General features: G+C 41.0%; 1 protein-coding gene across 1 annotated transcript; it reads left to right on the forward strand.

Moving 5' to 3' along the window:
- Positions 1–16,648: 16,648 nt before the first annotated feature.
- LOC149253055 (uncharacterized) lies at positions 16,649–17,251 on the forward strand. Its single transcript, XM_089454352.1, has one exon. The coding sequence runs from the start codon at positions 16,649–16,651 to the stop codon at positions 17,249–17,251; it is 603 nt and encodes a 200-aa protein (XP_089310478.1).
- The last annotated feature ends 968 nt before the right edge of the window (positions 17,252–18,219 follow it).

Genomic DNA, 18,219 nt, shown 5'->3' on the forward strand with positions numbered 1-18,219 from the left:
TGGAAGTCCCTGATATATACAAACTCTATATGGAACGTTCATTTCCATGAGTCAAAATACTCTAGGGCGGGGAAAAATGAAACTAGGGCGGAGCAGAGTATTGAATATCACAGAGCGAAAGGCAAGTTGCTAAACTAATATTAAAACCATATTTAAAACCCTCTAACAAAGTCAAGCAGGTTATTCAAATAATGTGGACTTTGGAGATTGAAAAACACACTTAACTGGAGTTGCAGCAAAATTTTCAAAGATGAAAAAGCACTTGAACAACGATATTTTACTTGGAAGTATAGAGAAGCCACCGACGGGTGAAATGATAGAATAGTTGAATCAAGAACTCTGAAACAAATGCACAAAGAGAAACAAACAAGCACATAAATTAACGGAAGCCTGCAATACATACCATTATGTGGAACATTCATCTCCATAATTAAAAATAAATCCCTTACGCTATTCATCTCCATTATTTAAAATAAAATCAGAATAGAGGAAAGCGAAAGCTAAGCTCCCAGGAGAACAGAGGAGTGTCAAGCTTAAATCCTTCATAGAAAATTTAATAAGAAATTTTGAAATGAATTCACACGAATAAAGAAAAAGACAGATATGATGTCTAAATTAAAGGAAACCATTATATAGGAACCATAAAAAATATAAACCCTTAAGAAGCCTGACTGCTTAAGTCTGACCTTCCAGTCTGCCCTTCCGCCCTTTCCTTGATGTTCATTGCTCCCCTGGTAAAGGCAAGGGTCTGAGGTATGGTAGATGACTGACACAATGGGATTCAATTCATGATATATTTTGCTAAAATGAAATTCCTTTTCACCAACTACCGTGATTAATTATTTTACAAGTATGGAATTATCAAATATTGATATCTATCTATTTATAAGCATGAGTACCTGGATGTTGCGACCTTACAAATTGGGAAAAGAACTGACGTTCACCATTGCAAAAGTACTTGTAAAGAGCTTCACTTCCCACATACCCACAAAAATCTGCCAAAATAATTATATTTGTTGGAATTCAAATCTATAATTCAAGCCTTTCATATATATTGGACTCTTTCAGACCAATAATTAAAAACTAAAGTAAATGCATGGAAACCAAGCCCATCAATAGAATTTAAATAAAGCGTTGGGAATTCATTGAGAAAAAAATTTCGGGAATAATAATAATACTGGGTCGAGTTTATTTTATTTCTAAATACAGAGTAGCCATCGGCTCATGCAGCCAATTCTCCTTCAATCCAGCCTTTTCTGTTGTTCCCAAATCCAATTGCGCTTCCATCCAGCCTCCTCGGTTGCTCCCAAATCCAATTCTCCTTCAAACCAGCATCCTTGTGTATCAAATTATAGATACGAAACCAAATTTAAAGCGCAGACAGAAGCAAAAACCTCACAGAGAGACACACAGATGGGAAGCGCTTCCAACAAAACACAACATGAAAGAGGGAGGAAGAAGCGGGGCAATGTTTGATGTTTCATTTTGTGGGAATCCTATAGCAGGCTGGACTTCCTTGAGTTCTCCCAACCAGCTCGGTGACTCTTCTATTAAACCTGTTTTCTCTAAGAGTCGAGCGTTCTACTCTACCACACATAGAGATCGAAGGAGATTATATATTCTCAACATTTCATTATGTATATGCTTTTAATTCACCATCTCGTGATTTTTCTATTTTCTTGATAAATTTCAAAATAATCGAAACAACGGTCCATCGATGCTTCAGTTAATGGATTGGTTTTTTTTATCAACGGTTAGCTTTTATGTCAGAATCATTAAACGCTTTTCTGCATCTTGTTTTTTCTGAATGGTCAAGTTTATAATGCTTTTCTTTTATATCAGAATCATTAAACGCTTTTCTCAATCAATACTTCAGTGCGTGGATATTCTTGAATCACATTACTGAACGGTTGAAATCTTTAATATGAAATATTTACTGGATATTGTTAATTTCAAAAGTAAATTCTTCAACATGAATAACCATAAATTTCTTCTCATCCCATATGTCAAAGAGAACTAGGTGAAGAAAACATGGGTTAAGCTTTCTATCTAAAATAGAGTCCATCATGGTTAGTGCATGTGTTCACAATAATGGTAGGTCATACAAATAAAGATTAGATTCAAATTAAATCCTAATCATTAAATATAATCTATGGATTTCAATTTAATTACTATAAACACCCAATATCTTCCAATTAAGATCTTCATAGTTTCCATAAAATAGAATTTGAATCCCATGTTTCTAGAGTGGCGCGGGTGGTGGTGTCGGGATTGGGGTGTTGAACTCGTGTGTGATAGTTTCGGGGGCTCGCTATGCTATTGGGGTGGTGTGGTCTCTCTTGGTCGTGTCCATATTTCTTGATGCTTTGTTAGTTTTCTGTGATATATCTCGATTTGTCTGCTCGAACGTTCTGGCCATTGATTTTTCCGGGGGGGGGTCTAGGATTACTCTCTCGAGGTGCATTTATTATCATCCTATCAATGTTCTAACAAATTCCATTTTTGTATCTTTTCCAAGCCTCGATCCTTGTACTTCCCATATTTGTTGAGATTATGTCATTATGGAGTCTTTGGGATTGGGGTGTCATCATTGATTATGGCACATTCTCTTAGTGGGTGGGTGTATTGATTCTTAGCCTTTACACCACGGTGGTTATAGGTTCGTAAGGTCCTGAGGGGCAATTGTCACCATTTTCGGTACGTGGAATTTGGTGTCATTGATGTTGGGCTGATATATTGACGTTGCTAACCCATTTATATTCCAGTTTTACACCCCCATGAAATTCTCTTTGCCCCTGAATGGGATTTAGTGGGTGCACTTTATCTTATTTTGTACTGGACAAGCTGTTAATACTCGTCAGTGGCGGTGGGTAGGATGGGTGATGACTTCCATCTCGATGGGGTTCTTGCCTGCCTAGACTCGGATGTGGAGGCATAGGAGGCATTCATTTAGGCCACACTGGATGTTGAGCATGCACGGGGTGGGAAACCTCATGCTCGACGGGTGAATGACGTGTCAGAGGATCACCTACGGGGCATGGGTGACGTGCTACATAGGGAATACTCGATACATGTAGACAAACATGACAGGCCACTTCCTGGGTATCCATTTTTCGCTTCACTATCGACTACACCTTCACTCCCAAAGACTATGTGACAATACAATTGGCCCATTAAGCTGTGTGATGAGACTAAGCTGTTGACTTTTGGCTATGACATTTTGTGGGATCGGGTCACTAGCCTTGAGAAGTACACGCAGATAAACACGACGGGCCACTTCGTGGGTCTCTACTTTTTTCTTCACTATCGAGTTCACCTTCCCTCTGAAAGACCAAGCAACGATACACTCGGTCCATTAAGTTGTGTGCTGAGACTAAGCTATTGAGTTTTGGCTATGACGTTTTGTGGCATTGGGTCACTATCCTTCAAAAGCAAACTCTAGTGGGGAGGTGGATATTTCTTGAGCCGATTGAGCAGGATATCTAAGATTGGGTGAAAAAACTTAGGCAACAAGGTTGGGTTATTCGCCTAAGGTGAGTTTACTAATGAATTCTTGGTTCAATTTCCATTTCCTCCCTAACAATGACTCGGAAAAAATTATTAAGATCCCCTAGCTACATAGTCGATGTTGCCTTTCAGCTTCACTGATGGTACATTGGTTTGAAATTTGGTATTATTTCCAAATCCTAGTGGATTTCCCTTCATCAGATACTTGGCTGATTCAGTGATGCAACAGGGTTGATTACAAATGGAAGCAAATCGAACTTATATCATTCTAATGTGGACATGCAAGACATTAAATTTATTGCTAAACTATTTGATGTTCATAAGGCTCCTATTTGGACGGGCTCCACTTACCTTGAATTTCGGCTCAATCCTAATTGGTATTGTCCAGAGGATTGGATGTGGTTGGTTGACAATTATAATAAGAAAATGTGCTCCTAGAAGAATCACTTCCTCTCATTGGGAGGTAGATATATCCTCAACCTTGTTGTCTACAACAACTTGATGTCTACTAGGTACATTTATATCACATTCCAATCTCCATACAAAACTGGCTCCATTCTATCACTGCACAGTTCCTTTCGGATGGGAATATCTCGGGTTTTAAATACCACCTTTGCAAATGGGGTGCTCTGACGATTCCTAAGGATTGGGAGGGATGGGGCTTACTTGACCAGTGCATATTTTGGAAGGCACTGCTAATTAAATCTTTGTGGCGAGCAATGTGGGGTAGTGGGATCTGGCAGAAGATATTTAAACATAACTACCTGAAATCTTGTTACTTGGAACACGTATACAGAGACATCAACATTAATTTTTCCAACGAATCGTTGATGTGGAGATCATTCTAAAAAATCTGGGAATGTTGGTGCATTGGGATGGTCTGGAGTTTTGGAAATGGCCACAAAATCATGATATGCTCGGATCTGATTATGGGGGTTGCCTTTGAAAATAGTTTGGGCGAGCAAACTTTGTCTATGATACATCGTGGATGTTATTTATACCTATCACAAACCATACAAAGGTGGGATATGGGATGCTCGATTTGGAAAAGTGGAGGATTTACATCGGGTGGGTAGCTGTGTTATGGAATGGAATACATACATCAATAATTTGAACAACGTAGGGCCTTGTTTTCACTATAGGGGTGACAGTTTACACTGGTTCGGAAGGTTGGAAAAAGGGGCTCCTATTGTGGCTGATAGATACTGGTGGTTGAAGACTTCAAATGAAACCCCATTGAAGAGATTGTGGTTTTCCAGGATATGGAATTGGAAGATCGCCACAAATATTATCCTATTTTCCTTAATGGTTTGGAGAAACAATATGCTCACTTGGCATAATCTAGGAAAAAGGGGACATATGGGGATGGGTATATGTATTTCTTGTATGGAAGACTCTGAGACAACACTACATTTGTTCTTTTGGTGTACATTATCTATTTGCATCTAGAAATTTTTCACTAATGTTTTTCAATTCACTTTCAGGAGGATGTGTAACTTTGAAGAGTTCATGATAGAATGGGTGAAAGGTCAGAAGGATAATAGGACCCTCCCTCTATTCATCATCTGGGAAATTTGGAGAGCTCGGAATGGGTTCATATTTGAGGGATATAAATATGATTATTCTCGAATAATACATAAAATTCTAACTTGGATGAGGGCCACCTCCTCCGATACTGAAAAGTTTGTTGACCGATCCTACAGGATGAGGCCCATGGCATATATGCCCCCTGGTGGTTTCTTTGATGGTGTTGCCTAATTGGGAGATTGTAGGTGCAATGCGATGTTATGCATTGAATGGGTTACTGAATATCACTTGTGGTGGCATGGAGGCTCTGGATTCAATAATAAGGCGGAGGCTATGGCTTTATGGAGGTTTCTCTGGTTTGCTACCCAAAAGAACATTAACTCTTTGAATATCTATGGTGACTCAAAGGCACTGATAGACGACATCATGGGGACTACTGATTTCTATCCCGCCCTCTTCCTAGGGTGGATTAGGAGGATCAAGTACATCCTGAGCTTATATATCTGCCTCCTAATGAGAGGAAGCGATTCTTCCAGGAGCACAGTTTCTTCTTGTATTTGTCAACCAACCACATCCAATCCTCACGACAATAGCAATTGAACATGAGCCGAAAGTGAAAGTAAGTGAAGCTCGTCTGAATAGCAACCTTTTGAACATTAAATAGTTCAGTGATAAATTCAATGTCATGCATGTCCCCATTAGAATGATATAAAGTGGATTTAATTCCATCTGTAATCAACCCTGTAGCATCACTGAATATGCCAAGTGTCTGATGAAGGGAAATCCACTAGGATCTAGAAATAATACCAAATTTCAAGATGTCATCAACCAAAAATAGATGAGTAATGCATACTTGCCTAGTGATCTTGACTCCTCAGAAAAATCCCAATTCTTTTGCCTCCTTTATCTTTAAACTCGGGCCAATCAAAGCCAAAATGAAGACAAGAGATGAGAGTGATCATCCTTGTGTAAGGTCTCTACTAGCACGAAAATAAAAAAATGTGCCTCTATATAGATAGAGGGCATGATTAACCTCTTAGCTTGTGAATATTAGCCCTCACCCCTTGTATATGTCTAGGAGCTAGATATTTGGGTTATGGGGGTATTCTATCTGAGTGTATTCATGTTTATTGTTACGGAAATAGTTTTTCGGTTTGCATGAAGTATTATCATATAGATTGGAGTGCAATGCCTCATCAATGAGGTAGATGTAGAAGTTGAATTCGAGAGAGGGGTTAGCAAGAAAGACACCTTGTGGGGTATTCAGGCCATGGTGAGGCCCTAGACCTCGATCTAGTCCACACACTTCAAATCAAGGACTTAGTTCCTCCCAAGGAAATTGGCTATATTTTTTGGTAATTACCTAGTGGAAAAAAACTATGGTATCAGTGAGGATGGTAGGATTTTCAAAAAATTTATAAACGGATGTAATATTATGATATAATGGAAGTTTTTAGATTCACAAAAAAAAGAAAAAAACATCTACAACCATGTGAGAGAGATCACTAGTTTATAAAGAATGATACATATGCAAAATTTTAATAAATAAACAATTGAATGGAATTATAGAAATAGGGGCAAATTTGTTACAAACATTCATCAGATAAGATAATGAAATAAAATAAACAATGAAAGGTTTTCTATCATATTTTACTTGAAATTTGTGTTAGTATAACGAAAAATTCATAGGTATTTAAAATATTGTGTGTGTGTGTGTGGATTAACTGATTATATGTAACTGGGAGTTAGGTTGGTATAACATATTTGAAGAAAGATGCATTCTCAATATATAATTTATATTTTCAAATTTTTTTTTGTCATATATATATATATATATATATATATATATATAAAGGTAATGGATACAATTGGATTAAAATTTTTAAATAAATTATAGTGAATAAAGGAGCATAACCTAGCCTAAACTAACCTAGCCTACCCTACCCCAATCTAGCATAGCCTAAGCTAACCTAGTCTAACCTAGGCTACTCTAGCCTACCCTAGCCTTACCTAGCTTAGGCTAGCCTTACCTAGCCTCGCCTAGCTTGACATAGCCTAGCTTAACCTAGCCTAGCCTAGCCTAGCGTTACCTAGCCTAGCCTAGCCTAGTGTTACCTAGCCTTGCCCAGCTTAACCTAGGTTGGCATTGTTTAGCCTAGCCTAGACTAGCCTAACATGGTTTAGCTTAAACTAACCTAGCCTAGCCTAACCTATTCTAGCCTATTTGAACCTAGCTTAGACTAACCAAACATAACTTACCCTAAACTAGACTAGCCTAACCTATCCCAACCTAACCTAACCTAGTCTATCCTACACTAACATAGCCTAGGCTAGCATACCCTAGCATAGCTTAAGCAATCTTACCATAACCTAACATAGCATAGGCTACCTAGCTTAGCGTAGCATAGCCTAGCCTAGCCTAGCCTAACCTAGCTTAACCTAGCTTAACCTAAACTATCCAAGCCTAGCCTAACTTAACCTCACCCAAACTAACCTCGCCAAGCCTAAAATAGCTAGCCTAACCTACGATAGCCTAATTTATCCTAGTTTAGCCTTGCCTAACCAAATCTAACCTAACCTAACCTATCCTAGCCTAGCCTTACTTAGCCTAACCTACATAGGCTACCTAACCTAATATATCCTAACCTAATCTAACATAGTCTGCCTAGCTTCCCCAAACTACCTATCTTATCCTAACCAAGCCTAACCTAGCCTAACATAACTAAGCCCAACCTAACCTTTCCTAGCTAGCCTACCTAACTTAACCTTACCAAGCCTAACCTAGACTAACATAACTAACCCTAACATAGCCTACCTAACTTAACGTAACCAAGCCTACCCTAGCCTACCCGACCCTAGCCTAACATAACCTACCCTATCCTAACTAAGCTAACCTAACCTAGGCTAGCCTAGCCTAGCATACCCTTGCCTAGCCTAGCCTAAGGTAGCCTACGGTAGCCTAGCCTTACATAGAGTAACCTACGGTAGCCTAACCTAACCTAACCTAGACTAACCTAAAATAGTGTAGCCTAGGCTAACCTAACTTAGCCTAGCCTTCCCTAGCCTAACATATTCTAGCCTAACCTAACCTAGTATTAGCCTTGCCTTACCTAGTCTACCTAGACTATCCTAGCCTACTAGACCTAGCCTAGCCTAACATACCCTTGCCTAGCTTAACCTAACTTAGCCTAGCCTAACCTAACCTAGCCTAGCCTAACCTAGTCTTAGCCTATCCTTACCTACCCTACATAGCCTACAGGACCTACCAGACCTACCTAGCCTACCTAACCTAACTTATCCTAACATACGCTAGCCTAGCCTAGCCTACTTTACATAGCCTAATCTAGCCTTTCCTAGCCTAGCCTTACCTAGACTTAACAAGCCTAGCTTATCTTAGCCTAGCCGGGCCTAGGCTTGCCAAGCCTAGCCTTTCCTAGGTTAGTCTTTCCTAGCCTAGCCTAGCCTCTCTTAACCTAGCCTAACCCAACCTATCCTAAGCTAGCTTAACCTAGCATTGCCTAACCTAGCCTAATCTACCCTAGCATAACCTAACCTAGCCTAACCTATCCTAACCTATCTTAGCCTAGATTAACTTATCCTATCTTGGGCTAGCCTAGCCTATCCTTTCCTAACCTAGTCTAACATTGTTAAGCCTTGCCTAACTTAGCCTAGCCTAACCTAGCATGGCCTCACTTAGCCTAGCCTAGCCCAGCCTAGCCTAGCCTAACCTAACATAAGCTACCCTAAAGTAGCCTAGCATAACCTATCCTAACCTAACCTAGCTTAGTCTATCCTATGTTAACCTAGCGTAGCACAACCTACTCTAGCATAGCCTAACCAAGCTTACCACAGCCTAGACGAACTTAACATACCTAGCCTGGAATAACATAACATACCATAGTCTACCCTAGCCTAGTTCAACCTAGATTAACATAAACTAGCACAAGATAACCTAACCAAGCCTAAACTAACCTAACCTAACTCAACCTTGCCTAGCCTAACCTAGCCTAGCCTAGCATAGATTAGCCTAACCTACATTGGCCTAATCCATCCTAGTTTATCCTAGTCTAAACTAACCTAGCCAAACCTAACCTATCCTAGCCTAGCATATCCTACCTAGGCTACCAAACCTAACCTATCATAACCTAACCTAACCTAGTATACCTAGCTGTTGAGTTTTGGCTATGACGTTTTGTGGGATCATGTCAAGTATATGCAGACAAACATGATGGGCCATTTCCTGGGTCTCCACTTTTCACTTCACTATCGACTTCACCTTCCCTCCCAAACACTAGGTGATGATACACTCAGCCCATTAAGCTGTGTGCTAAGACTAAGTTGTTGAGTTTTGGCTATGACTTTTGTGGGATCGAGTCACTAGCATTGAGAATCGAACTCTGGTGGGGAGGTGGATATTTGTTGACCCAATTGAGTAAGATATCTAGGATTGGGTGAGCAAAACTTATGCAACAATGTTGGGTTATTCGCCTAAGGTGAGTTTACTAATGAATTCTTGGTTTAGTTTCCATTTCCTCCATAACAATGACTCAGAAAAAGTTCTTAAGATCCCCTAGGTACACAATCAATGTTTCCTTCAGCTTCACCGATGGTACATTGGTTTCAACCCCCTCTTGCATATGTCACAGAATGACTTTTTTTGGGTGAAGCTTCTGGGTCTTCCCCCAGAATTATGGACTAAGAATTCCTTGACGGCCATTGGGAACTCAATTGGTCAATTCGTATATCTGGAGCCTGGTATTGTGGGCGCTCAGGATAAAAGGGTGGCTTCGATTTCGGTTGAGGTTGGTTTTGCGAGTGGACTCTCGGAGGATATTGATCTAGAATGGGGGTCGATTAGATTCTGCCAGCGAATTGACTACTGGGGGATCCCTTTCAGATGTCTCTACTAAGACTACACTGGAAATCTTATTAATTAATGCCTGGGTAGACGAAGGTAATGACATCCTAGGTGGGGTCACCAGGTGAAGATTCCAATTGATTCACCTCGACATGACTCTGGTTCAGTGGGGTTTCCCTCTTCATGTATCTCCCCTCCTATCCTTTCTTCTACTTTACATGTTTCTCTATCGTCTCCTCCTCTTTCTGGTGTTCACCCCCTGTCTCCTTGGACCTTATCATCTCTGTCTCATCACCATGTCATGCACACTCCCGAGCCCCAGGAGATGACGAATGAACCTCTAAGTATCCCCCACCCTATTCCAGACTTATTGCAGGAGTCCCCTCGAGCCTCTTGGACGCCACCCATACACTCCACTTCGGTGCCACTGGTGATTTCACCTTCCATGCCACCGCTTGAGTTGGCCTCTCCCACTCCATTTGATAGACCGAAGATAGCCTCCTCTCCTCGCAATTCTGTGGACAATTATATTGAATTTATTTTTCAAAACTAGGATTTGAACCTCAAATATTTGACGATTCACAAAGGAAAGGTGCCAAACTCGTCTCCCCTTATTAGCCCTACCTTTTCCAAAAAAATCACTATCAAAAAGACTGATATAAAGGGTAGCCACCATTTCTAGGGCAGACCTTCCTCCACACCTCGTGTCCCATGATGAAGATTCTCTCTTATAATATTAGCAGGTTTGGAGATCACTCCAAAGAATTGGATCTCTGCCAGATGATTCGCTTTCTTAGTCCTGCTATGATTTTGATGCAAGAAACATTATCCCTTGTAGCTTTAGCTCTTTCATACTTCTTGGATATTTTACCTACATGGAATTTTGCTGGTGCAGATGCCATTAGCCACTCTGGGGGCTTATTATCCATGTGGGATCTGTGGAGGGTGGTCTTTCATGCTCACAGTCTCTTTGCTAGTATCTTACTACCGAGTCGTATCCATGGTTATATTTGTCATTTTCATCTTCTTAATTTCTACGCCCCATATAAAAATCACTCTGATTTTTGGGATAGCATACAAAACTACAACATTCTCAACATTGATGGGCTTGTAATGGTAGGGAATTTTAGCACCACCCTGCTGGAGAGGAAGAGATGGGGTGTCCATTCTCGTCCGAACCTTCTAGTAGTTAGACTGTTTGGACTTTTTGATGGTTATCATATGAGGGATATATGCCCAGTTCTGATTTCGTCGAGCTGGAGTAATCGTAGAGTGGGGGATGAATATATAGTTAAGGGGCTTAATAGGTTTGTCATTAAGGAGCAACTAGCCGAACAATCAGTGAATCTTAGATCTTGAATTCATAGGGCTTACCGCTCAGATCACATGCCTATTATACTAAAATGGAGAATGGAGGATTGATGTATTGTCATTCCCTTTAAGTTCAATTGTATTTGGTTGGAGGAAGACGAATACAACAGATTTGTAAGAACGATGTGGAATGAAGTACATTCTCCACAAGGGGATTCTATGATGGGATATATGTTGGATAGACTTAGACTTATCAAAGAGAAGACCAAGACATGGGAAAAAAAGGAAGAAACAGACGTACAAGGATCTGGAACAAATCACTAAAGAGATTGATAGATTTGGAAAAGTGATGGAGAAGAGACATCCATCGTAGTGAGATTGGGAATATCTCAGTCTTTTAAAGGACAAAAAAACAAGATACTCCACATTCAAGAAGTAACATGGAAGTTGAAGTGCTGGGAAATCTAGTTGCGGGAGGGAGACCACAACACCAAATATTTCCATAAATTTGCAAATCATGAAAAGCATACTAATACTATTTGGCATATTGAGGATATGAATGGGGAGATGAAATACAACCCAAAAGTGATCCATGTTGAGGTTGTCTGTACTTTGAGAATTTATATAAACATTAGGAAGGGGTGAGATTTGAAGACCAAATGTGCGTAGTCAATTGATACCCTCTCATGTTTGATGCAGATTCAAATGAGGAACTATTTCATCGTGCCAGCTTGGAGTATGTCTTTGATGTTCTCAAATATTTCACCAAGGACAAGTGCCTGGGACCTGACGGATGGATGGTGGAGTTCTTTCTACATTTCTTTCATATCATGGGACAACATATTCTCGACATAGTGGAGGAATTCAGGACTTCGGGTATGATTTCAGGTGCCATAAACTCCACCTTTCGAGCACTTATTCTAAAATAGCCTAATCCCAATAATTTTGGTGATTTTCGACCCATCTTACTATGCAATATTTTATATGGCACAATCTCAAAGCTGATAGTGGATTAGATTAAAAAATATTGCCTTTACACATTTCTGGAGAACAATTGGGCTTCTTAAGTGACAAGCTTATACATGAGGCTATTGTTTTGTCTCAGGAAGCTACTCATACCATCCATACACAGAAAAAAGTTAGGCTCTGGTCATGAAGATATATCTCGACAAGGCATATGAGTGTGTGGACTAGTCTTATATTCTCATTTTGTTACACAAGACTAGGTTACAAACTCAAAATGTTGCACGGATCATGGCATGTATCACTTCTACACATTTTTATGTTTTTATCAATGGATTTCCCTCTCACTATTTTTGTGCTGGTAGAGGCCTCAAAGAAGGATGCTCGCTCTCACCTCTTGTCTTCATTTTGGCTTTGAATGGCCTTAGTTTAAAGATAAAGGAGGCAAAAGAATTGGGATTTTTCCAAGGAGTCAAGATCATTGGGCAAGTATGCATTGCTCATCATTTTTTTGTTGATGACATCTTGAAATTTGGTATTATTCCAGATCCTAGTGGATTACCCTTCATTAGATACCTGTCATATTCAGTGATGCTACAGGGTTGATTACAAATGGAAGTAAATCCATTTTATATCATTCTAATGGGGACATGTAGGACATTGAATTTATTGTTGAACTATTGGATGTTCAGAAGGCTCCTATTCGGACGAGCTTCACTTACTTTGGCTTTCAGCTCAAGTTCAATTACTATTTTCCCAAGGATTGGATGTGGTTGGTTGAAAAATATAAGAAGAAATTGTGCTCCTGGAAGAATTGCTTCCTCTCATTGGGAGGTAGATATGTCCTCTCCCTCGTTGTCTTACAAAAGCTTCCTATCTACTAGGCAAATTTATATCACATCTTGGTCTCCATACAAAACTGGCTCCGTTCTATCACTGCACAGTTCCTTTGGGATGGGAATATATTAGGTTTTAAATACCACCTTTGCAAATGGGGTGCTTTGACGATTCCTAAGTACTCGGGGGGGTGGGGCTTACTTGACCAGTGCATATTTGGGAAGGCACTGCTAATTAAATCTTTGTGGCGAGTAATGTGGGGTAGTGGGATCTGGTAGGAGATATTTAAACATAAGTACTTGAAATCCCATGACCTGGACCACATATACAGAGAAATCAACATTCGTTTGTCCAGAGGATCGTTGATCTAGAGATTGTTCCAAAAAATCTGGGAATGCTGCCGCATTGGGATGGTCTGGAGTTTTGGAAATGGCCACAAAATCATGATAGGCTCAGATCCGATTATGGGTGTTGCCTCTGGAAATACTTTGGGTGAGCACACTATGTCTATGATACATCGTGGAGGCTATATACTTATCAAAAACCATACATAGGTGGGAGATGGGATGCTTAATTTGAGAAAATGAAACGTTACAGTTATGCCTCCAAAGCTTCAATAATCCTCCAACAATCGTTCTAGAACATATCTACAACATATGTACAATATATCTACATAGTAATCTTTTTCGTGTGGGTTACAACTATGGTTGACAATATATATGGGATGTTTTATTAGATGACATTAACATCAAAACTATGTCATATTATATTAACACTAAAATTTAAACCTAAATAATTTTTAGGGTGTGGTATAGCTATGGCCTCAAAAGTTCAACCGCCAAAGTTCATGGGCGTAGTGTAAATTGTAAGACACATGTTTTAATGGGTATGACTATTTAAATTGTAACACATATTTTAGAGTAAGAGGCACACATTAATATCAATGTTAATAGTAATATTAACATTAATGATAATACGGGAGGGAATATTTTGGTTTACGGAGCTCTGCAGCTAGGGTTCTGGCTACACTATGAGATGGCGCAGACTGTTCAGGCACAGCAACCACCGAGGGCCTGACTTCCAGGTTTTCGACAAAGCATCGAAGGCATAACCACAGAGCACATGGACACCCCTCAGGGGGGGCATCATTTCCCTCCCCCAAGGCAAACTCCGCACCGCCAGGGCATGAGGGGTTTATCATTTTTGGATCGGTCGATGATGAGGCGATTAACAATGAAATCCCACAACAAAGCAAGCACAACGCGTCAAACAATCAGGCAGACAAGAGAAATGATAATCCAGAAAGAAAGGACAAGCCAGAGGAAGTACCCAAGGTCACCTCGAAAACCTGCAAACCAATAGCAGCCGAAAGGCCCAGGATAGAATGGCCTGGCCAAAAGATCAATGAACGAATCCAATACATGAAGGATCATGCCCTCATTGGGAAATTTATAGGGTTCTGGCCGATAGAAAAAGCCCTGTATGGCTGAATTGCAGCTAAATGGAAACCTAAAGGCCATGTCACATTGCAGCTAGGACCGAAAGGGTTCTTTATTGTGATCTTCTTATGCCTAGAAGACAAGTACAGAATCATGGACGAAGGGCCATATTTTTTCAACTCAGCTGGACTGTATCTAAGGGATTGGGTAGCAAGATTCAACTCGGACAAGGAAGACCTCACCTGGGCTCCAGTGTGGATCAGAATGTATTCTCTTCCAGAGGAATATTGGGATGAAGGCCTGCTCAAAGACATAGGAAATGGACTAGGGGAATACATAAAAGCAGCGGAAGAGACGAAGCTTCGCAGATACACATCCTATGCCCGCATCTGTGTCTTTATGCACCTGGACAAAGCTATGCCGGACTCGGTAAGTCTTTCTCATGATGACTATGAATGGATTCAACCCTTGGATTATGAACATGTACCTTTTCGCTGCCATAAATGTCATGCTCACGGGCATTTATTCAAGGATTGTCCGGTAAATGCCAAGGCCAATGCTCCTGACCCCTCTGAAACTCTGACCCATGATGGCTTTGCCAAAGTACCAAGCCGCAAACGAGTGCACAAAAAACCCTCGACCGGGAAAAAACCCCAGCAAGATTCCGCCTCTGTACCTGCGACGAGCAACAGCTTTGAAATTATAGCTCAAGCCTCCGACGAGCAAATCCTGATCTCTAAGCCTAGCTCCATGCCCACATCCCCCTCGTCCCAGCCTCCTCCTTTTAGCTTTCCCCCCGAGTCACAATCCTCCAAGGGGGATAGGGCTATCCCCAAGGAGAGCCAAACAGGGCCTGCTGGGAAAGCAAATGATATGGAAGTTGACGGTAATCCAGATCATCCCTGGAGCTTAGATATATCTACAACAGAAAATAGTCAGGTGCAACAGATGGATGAAGAACCAGAAAGTATAGACATGGACGAACTAGACATTCTGGAGCTAGAACTAGCATGCAAAAAGAAGGATAATGATAAAATCCCAGAGCTTCAACTCAACAAACTGGAACTTGTCATTTCGAGGGCTTATCAGCATAAACAACTAGGCATCCAGCCGGGTAGCTACTGGGATGGCGGTCTCCCCCCAAAAGATTCCAAAAAGAGGGGTAGAAGAACGGATCTCCAGAGAACAATAGCAGTAGGAAAAATCCTGGTTGATTCAGGAAGGTATGCAAAATTGACAAAGTACTACAAACCCTCTATCAATAGTGAATCATGAAGCTCACTTCATGGAATTTAAGGGGGCTCAATAGTCCAGGGAAACTAAGAATATTAAAAAACATGATAAAGATGGAGAAGCCGCAAATATGTTTTCTTCAAGAAACAAAGTGTAACAACAGTATACTAGGAAGCATCCTTTCTAAAGCATGGCCAGGCTGTCAATCGATGGCAGTGGATGCCTTAGGTGCATCAGGAGGGCTCGCCATTGCATGGAACGTTCAAGCGCTAACTCTCTCCGATTTTCATGCATCTCATCACTTCATTCAGGCCACCTTCCACATTATATGCACCAATATACATGGACACCTCACCAATGTTTATTTCCCGCAGGAAGCAGGAAACAAAATAGATCTTCTTAATAAAATAGAAGCTCTGAATATCAACAGAATGCATCCTCTTTGGATAATTGGAGGGGATTTCAACATGATTACCAAGCTGGAGGAAAAGATTGGGGGGAGAGGCAAGTTGGAATAGGAAAATACCCACTTCAAAGACTTCATCCAAAACACTTCTCTAATCGACCTACAATTTTGTAACGGTACGAACACTTGGAGTAATCGCAAAGCAGGGAAGCACCAAATCGCTTCTAAACTTGACAGATTCCTCATATCAGATAACTTGGTTCATTTGGGAGGAGACATAGCGGCCACAATTCTACCTCATTCCAGCTCAGATCATTGGCCAATCTCCCTCCAGTGGCAAAGACTGGCCAACATCACCAAAAGGCCCTTCCACTTCGAAGAGTTCTTACTCACCCACCCTCATTCAAAGACTTCATCAGAACCACTTGGAATACCTTCACTCCGCTAGAGGGATCCCAAATGTTTCAGTTTCAACAAAAACTTAAACATTTAAAAGCCCAATTAAAGCATTGGAATCATGAGATCTTTGGAAACATCTTTAAAGCACAATAAGACTTAAATAAGGAAATGGCAGATCTCCAGCAACAAATAATCACAGGGGGTCACATGGAAGGGACTCTGGAGCAGGAGCAGCGTATTCACAATCAACTGGAGGAGAGGAGAAAGCAGGAGGAGACTTTATGGAAGCAGAAATCCAGGATTAGATGGCTGAAAGAGGGAGAATGGAACACTAAATTCTTTCACCAAACCACTGTTCAAAGAAGAATGCACAACAATATCTCCTTCATTCAGAAGGAAGATGGGGTAAGGGTGGAACAACATGAAGAAATCGAGGAGGAATTCCTAAGTCATTTCAAACAAGTTCATCAAGAACCCACTGCAGATAGACAACCTGCTATAGAAAGAATTACCCAAAATGTGCCAAAACTTATCACCGAGGAACACAATGAGCTACTTCTACGACCTATCCTGATTCAGGAGGTGGATGCAGCCATGTCCCAACTCAAGGAGGGCAAAGTCCTTGGCCCGGATGGCTTCACTACCACCTTCTTTCACGCCTTCTGGGAGTTGATAAAAACTGAGGTCTGGCAAGTGGTGGAGGAATCGAGAGCTCTCCATTGGCTGCTACCTTCACTCAACACAACTTTCATTGCACTCATACCAAAATAGGAGAAATCCAACACCCCTGACAAATTTCATCCGATTGCTCTCTGCAACATCATATACAAAGTGATCTCTAAAGTCATCGCCAATAGGTTAAAGCCACTCTTGCCCTTGCTCATATCGCCTGAACAATCTGGATATGTGGAAGGGAGACAGATCTTGGATGGCATTATCCTCTCGCATGAAATTATACACTCCCTCAAGCACCCCAAATAGGCAGGTATGATTCTAAAGCTCGATCTTTCTAAAGCCTTTGATAAGATTAGTTGGACTTACATTCAAAAAATGTTAAATGCCTATGGATTCTCACCTATGTGGATACGATGGATTATGAGTCTTATCTCCTCATCCTTCTTTTCCATTCTTGTGAATGGTATCCCCTCTCAACCTTTCAGTCCCTCTCGAGGAATCAGGCAGGGCGACCCTCTCTCCCCCTTCCTCTTTGTGTTAATGGCTGAAGGCCTGGGATGTCACATCAATCAGGCTCTCCTCTCCCAGCAGCTTAAAGGTCTCTCTATTCACCACTCCCCAGCTATAACTCATCAGCAGTTTGTTGATGACAACATGCTCTTTGGCTACCCATCAGTCCAGGAAGCCTCCCGCTTTAAATCCCTGCTCAATGACTTCTCCGAGGCCTCAGGAACTAGCATCAATAATACCAAGTCACTATTTCTTTCACACCCCGCTTGTTGTAAAGCATGCTGTAGCTCGGATATTAGGTTTCCCCATAGCCACTCTCCCTTACAAGTACCTTGGAGCCCCCCTTATTGATTCGGCCATCAAGCACTCCTCCTGGCGCATTCTCATCGAGAAGCTTGAATCCTGTCTCAACCTTTGGACGCACAGAACGCTGAACATTGCCAGTCGTGTGGTGGTCATAAAAGCAGTACTACAGGCAATGCCGCTTTACTTATTCTCAATCCTAGCGGCGCCTAAATGGGTAATAAAAAGAATACGGGATCTACAACGTAGCT

The sequence above is a fragment of the Pinus tabuliformis genome, chromosome 7, assembly GCF_031772625.1.
Source record: "Pinus tabuliformis cultivar Carrire ecotype Pingquan chromosome 7, CPIR1, whole genome shotgun sequence".
Taxonomy (NCBI): domain Eukaryota; kingdom Viridiplantae; phylum Streptophyta; class Pinopsida; order Pinales; family Pinaceae; genus Pinus; species Pinus tabuliformis.

Excerpts from the sequence above, each read along its gene's own strand:
- LOC149253055 (XM_089454352.1), top strand. The coding sequence starts at position 16,649 with ATGGCAGATCTCCAGCAACAAATAATCACAGGGGGTCACATGGAAGGG.